The sequence below is a fragment of the Perca fluviatilis genome, chromosome 5, assembly GCF_010015445.1.
Source record: "Perca fluviatilis chromosome 5, GENO_Pfluv_1.0, whole genome shotgun sequence".
NCBI lineage: Eukaryota > Metazoa > Chordata > Actinopteri > Perciformes > Percidae > Perca > Perca fluviatilis.
In genome coordinates this window covers 38,459,816-38,464,815 of record NC_053116.1, presented here as the reverse complement: position 1 = coordinate 38,464,815, position 5,000 = coordinate 38,459,816, and the positions used below count along the sequence as shown (strand labels likewise).

At 46.3% G+C, this 5,000-nt stretch overlaps 1 protein-coding gene across 1 annotated transcript in view; it reads right to left on the bottom strand.

Moving 5' to 3' along the window:
* Positions 1 to 5,000, bottom strand: part of hdac6 (histone deacetylase 6) — a 32,516-nt gene that overhangs the window by 9,102 nt on the left and 18,414 nt on the right. Inside the window, 6 exon segments of the mRNA XM_039800963.1 lie at positions 364 to 501; positions 503 to 533; positions 705 to 833; positions 1,488 to 1,635; positions 1,732 to 1,799; positions 2,787 to 2,893. Coding sequence (XP_039656897.1) covers positions 364 to 501; positions 503 to 533; positions 705 to 833; positions 1,488 to 1,635; positions 1,732 to 1,799; positions 2,787 to 2,893 — 621 coding nt within the window.

Genomic DNA, 5,000 nt, shown 5'->3' with positions numbered 1-5,000 from the left:
AACGGCAATTCCACAACTGTACATCAGCGTGTAAGACGACATACTAAAGGAGATCAAAGACATATTGTGGATATTTAAAATGTCTTCCAGTTCCAGTGTTAAATATTCTTTAGAAATAAAAGTGTATTGATCTTTGAAAAAGTGTACCTGCATTATTATGGCATTATCATTATATTAGATGCAAATGGTCTCTCAACGACAATATTATCGTTTATCGCAATAATTTCTGGGACAATTTATCGTCCAGCAAAATTTGTTATCGTGACAGGCCTACCGATACCCACCCCTAACTCTGTGTGTGTGTGTGTGTGTGTGTGTGTGTGTGTGTGTGTGTGTGTGTGTGTGTGTGTGTCTGTCTGTTACCTGTCCCGTGAGGATGCTCTCCACAGCAGCGAAGCAGCCTCCGGCAGCCAGCAGAGCCGACTTGTAGCTCTGGTTGTTGATGTAGATCGAGTTGAACTCGAGTCCCAGTTTGTGCAGATCTCTGGGCTTCATCGCTGCCCGTGGCCTTCATCTGCTCAATGTGCTGCACGCTGAAAACACACACACACACACACACACACACACACACACACACACACACACACACACACACACACACACACACACACACACACACACACACACACACACACAAAGATGATACTCATTCTTCAAAAACAGAAACACAAATGAACTTCTGACCTCTGTAAACGTGTGCGTACCTGTGACACCTGGACAGCTCCTCATCTGTAGCTAAGCGAGCTGGTATCCGTTGGCAACGATCGACCAATCCTAGCTGCTGATGTTTGGAGAAGATCTTAAAGATCCTCTGAGGCTGTTCAGGGTGATGTCTGCAGAGACAGTTTGATTCATATGGTGACATCCATATTAAACACACACACACACATAAGCGATGCACCGATTACAACTTTCTAGGCCGATTCCGATTTTCTTTGAGGTAGGCCGGCCGATACCGATTTTAGCCGATTTCATCTTTTCTAACCACTTTCCAGCACGCAGAAATATGTATTTTCTATCTTTTTCTTTAATAGAACATGTGTTGACCAGATAATGGATCACTATAAAGTAAAACTATATAAATGACTCCTGGTGTGGGACATTCACACACATCTAAAGACCAACGTTAGAACCATTTCCTTCTTTTCACATCCATTATCCAACTTAAAGAAATGTGATTCTGGTTCTTGGTGTGGTCCCTCCACATCCTGTTGTCTCCTTGCCGGTGTTGCATATTGTAAACTTGTTATCTTCTGACCACACACTGAAGAATTATACAGAATTTTTTTTTTCTACCAAAAATTATTCGCGCTGGTTAGGGGGTATATAGCTTAAAAACACTGTTCAAAGGGGGAACATTATTGAAAAGAGGTTGAGAACCATTGTAGTAGGGGGTCCCTGCTCCGTCTCTCTTTCAGCTTAGGGGTCCTTGGACTAGAAACGTTGAGGACCCCTGATCTCCAGGACCCACAGATCAGGTCTCTTACCTGTCCCACATGTTCATGTGCTCCATCATCCTCTCGTCATAAACCAGACCTGTTGTAGCAGGAACGGAGGGGGCGGGGCCACTCTGCTTTGTGCTCTGCTGGTTGGTTGTTGCTCTGCTGACACGCCCGTCAGCCAATGGGCCGCCTTCTGCACGGGGAAAAAGGAAGAGAACAGGAAGTTAAGTGTGTCTGCTGTTCCATCCTGATGTGTGTGTGTGTTGTACATTTCAAAATAAAAGCTCACCCAGTGTCTGCAGAGAAGCCCAGTGTGGATACAGAGCGGTGACAGTCTGAGAGATGGACTGTAGAGCACTGAGAGACAGACAGACAGAGAGAGAGACAGGCAGACAGAGAGACAGACAGGCAGGGAGACAGGCAGACAGATAGACAGACAGGCAGGGAGACAGGCAGGCAGGAAGGCAGGCAGACAGACAGAGAGAGAGAGAGAAAGGCAGGCAGACACACAGACAGACGGGCAGACAGACAGACAGACAGAGAGAGACAGACAGACAGACAGACAGAGAGAGAGAGAGAGACAGGCAGGCAGACACACAGACAGACGGACAGGCAGACAGACAGGCAGGCAGAGAGAGAGAGACAGAGAGACAGGCAGACAGACAGACAGACCGAGAGAGAGAAACAGGCAGGCAGACACACAGACAGATGGGCAGGCAGGCAGACAGACAAAGAGAGAGAGAGACAGACAGACAGACAGACAGGCAGACAGACAAGCAGGCAGGCAGGCAGACAGAGACAGACAGACAAACAGAGAGACAGACAGACAGAGAAACAGACAGACAGAGAGACAGGCAGGTGGTTAGAAATCAACTGGTGTCAGTAAGTACGTTTACATACACACTAATATTCCACTATTATTCGAATATAGCGTTTTCCGATTAAGATGTGGGATATTCTGGTATTATTCAGCCGACAGTATGCAGGGCTGCGCTAGAGATGCATCGCCAGAAGAAAAGAAGGAGAAACACATCTTCTATTAAACATTATCAAAGACTTGGATATCAACAGGTTTTTGGATAGGAGTCGACCTTTTCTAGAAGCTGGTTGAAGGAATGAAAGAGAGACGCTGTGTTCACACGCTCCAACCAGCCCTAAACCGCTGGAAAACTTTGAATAAAATCCTGTTTTACACGACTGCGCGTAAACGGGAATATTACTGGAATATTCACTTTCATTAACAGCTTAGTCAGGATATCGTCTTTTTTGGAATTATAGCAAAAGCCAGAATATTATGTGCAGGTAAACGTACTGATTGATGTAGTCAGGTGTTCCACATGTTACCTGTCAGATGGAGCGGTGGGCGGAGTCAGAGGAGGACAGGCTCCTCCCAGCAGAGCTCTGACACACGCCGCGGCGCTCTCTGCTGTCGACTGCAGGTTATAACCTCCCTGTACAAGTACAAAGTATACTACTACACACATACACAAACAAACACACACTTATACGTATATGGTATACAGTATATATTAGGGGTGTCACGATTCTCCAAGTCCATGATTCGATTAGACTTTTTTAATTTAAGGTTATCATTCCATTCAATTGAACATTTTCTTCCAGCAGTGACGGCAGAGCCACAATAAGAGGCACTAAATGGCAGAAGGGTACTTTGCAACAACAGTTTGAGTTTCTCAGGCATCACGAGGTGCACATAAATGCATCATGGAGTCCCGCCGGAGCTAATGTTACCCTGTGTCTTTAGCTGCAGAGCTAATGTTACCCTGTGTCTTTAGCTGCAGAGCTAATGTTACCCTGTGTCTTTAGCTGCAGGCTACCGCTGAGCTAATGTTACCCTGTGTCTTTAGCTGCAGGCTACCACTGAGCTAATGTTACCCTGTGTCTTTAGCTGCAGAGCTAATGTTACCCTGTGTCCTTAGCTGCAGAGCTAAAGTTACCCTGTGTCTTTAGCTGCAGAGCTAATGTTACCCTGTGTCTTTAGCTGCAGAGCTAATGTTACCCTGTGTCTTTAGCTGCAGGCTACCGCTGAGCTAATGTTACCCTGCGTCTTTAGCTGCAGAGCTAATGTTACCCTGTGTCTTTAGCTGCAGGCTACCGCTGAGCTAATGTTACCCTGTGTCTTTAGCTGCAGAGCTAATGTTACCCTGTGTCCTTAGCTGCAGACTACCGCTGAGCTAATGTTACCCTGTGTCTTTAGCTGCAGAGCTAATGTTACCCTGTGTCTTTAGCTGCAGGCTACCCCTGAGCTAATGTTACCCTGTGTCTTTAGCTGCAGAGCTAATGTTACCCTGTGTCTTTAGCTGCAAGCTACTGCTGAGCTAATGTTACCCTGTGTCTTTAGCTGCAGGCTACTGCTAAGCTAATGTTACCCTGTGTCTTTAGCTGCATGCTACCGCTGAGCTAATGTTACCCTGTGTCTTTAGCTGCAGGCTACTGCTAAGCTATTGTGACCCTGTGTCTTTAGCTGCAGGTTACCGCTGAGCTAATGCTACCCTGTGTCTTTAGCTGCAGGCTTCCGCTGAGCTAATGTTACCCTGTGTCTTTAGCTGCAGGCTTCCGCTGAGCTAATGTTACCCTGTGTTTTAGCTGCATGCTACCGCTGAGCTAATGTTACCCTGTGTCTTTAGCTGCAGGCTTCCGCTGAGCTAATGTTACCCTGTGTCTTTAGCTGGAGGATTCCACTGAGCTAATGCTACCCTGTGTCTTTAGCTGCAGGCTTCCGCTGAGCTAATGTTACCCTGTGTCTTTAGCTGCAGGCTTCCGCTGAGCTAATGTTACCCTGTGTTTTAGCTGCATGCTACCGCTGAGCTAATGTTACCCTGTGTCTTTAGCTGCAGGCTTCCGCTGAGCTAATGTTACCCTGTGTCTTTAGCTGGAGGATTCCGCTGAGCTAATGTTACCCTGTGTCTTTAGCTGGAGGCTTCCACTGAGCTAATGTTACCCTGTGTCTTTAGCTGGAGGATTCCACTGAGCTAATGTTACCCTGTGTCTTTAGCTGCAGGCTTCCGCTGAGCTAATGTTACCCTGTGTCTTTAGCTGGAGGATTCCGCTGAGCTAATGTTACCCTGTGTCTTTAGTTGGAGGATTCCGCTGAGCTAATGTTACCCTGTGTCTTTAGCTGGAGGCTTCCGCTGAGCTAATGTTACCCTGTGTCTTTAGCTGGAGGATTCCGCTGAGCTAATGTTACCCTGTGTCTTTAGCTGGAGGATTCCGCTGAGCTAATGTTACCCTGTGTCTTTAGCTGGAGGCTTCCACTGAGCTAATGTTACCCTGTGTCTTTAGCTGGAGGATTCCACTGAGCTAATGTTACCCTGTGTCTTTAGCTGCAGGCTTCCGCTGAGCTAATGTTACCCTGTGTCTTTAGCTGGAGGATTCCGCTGAGCTAATGTTACCCTGTGTCTTTAGCTGCAGGATTCCGCTGAGCTAATGTTACCCTGTGTCTTTAGTTGCAGGTTAAAAGGAAGAAAATAAGGTTTTTTTTTTTGAAAAAAAATTTTTTTTTTTTTTTTTTTCTTATTTTGGACGTTAATGCGAGTAGTG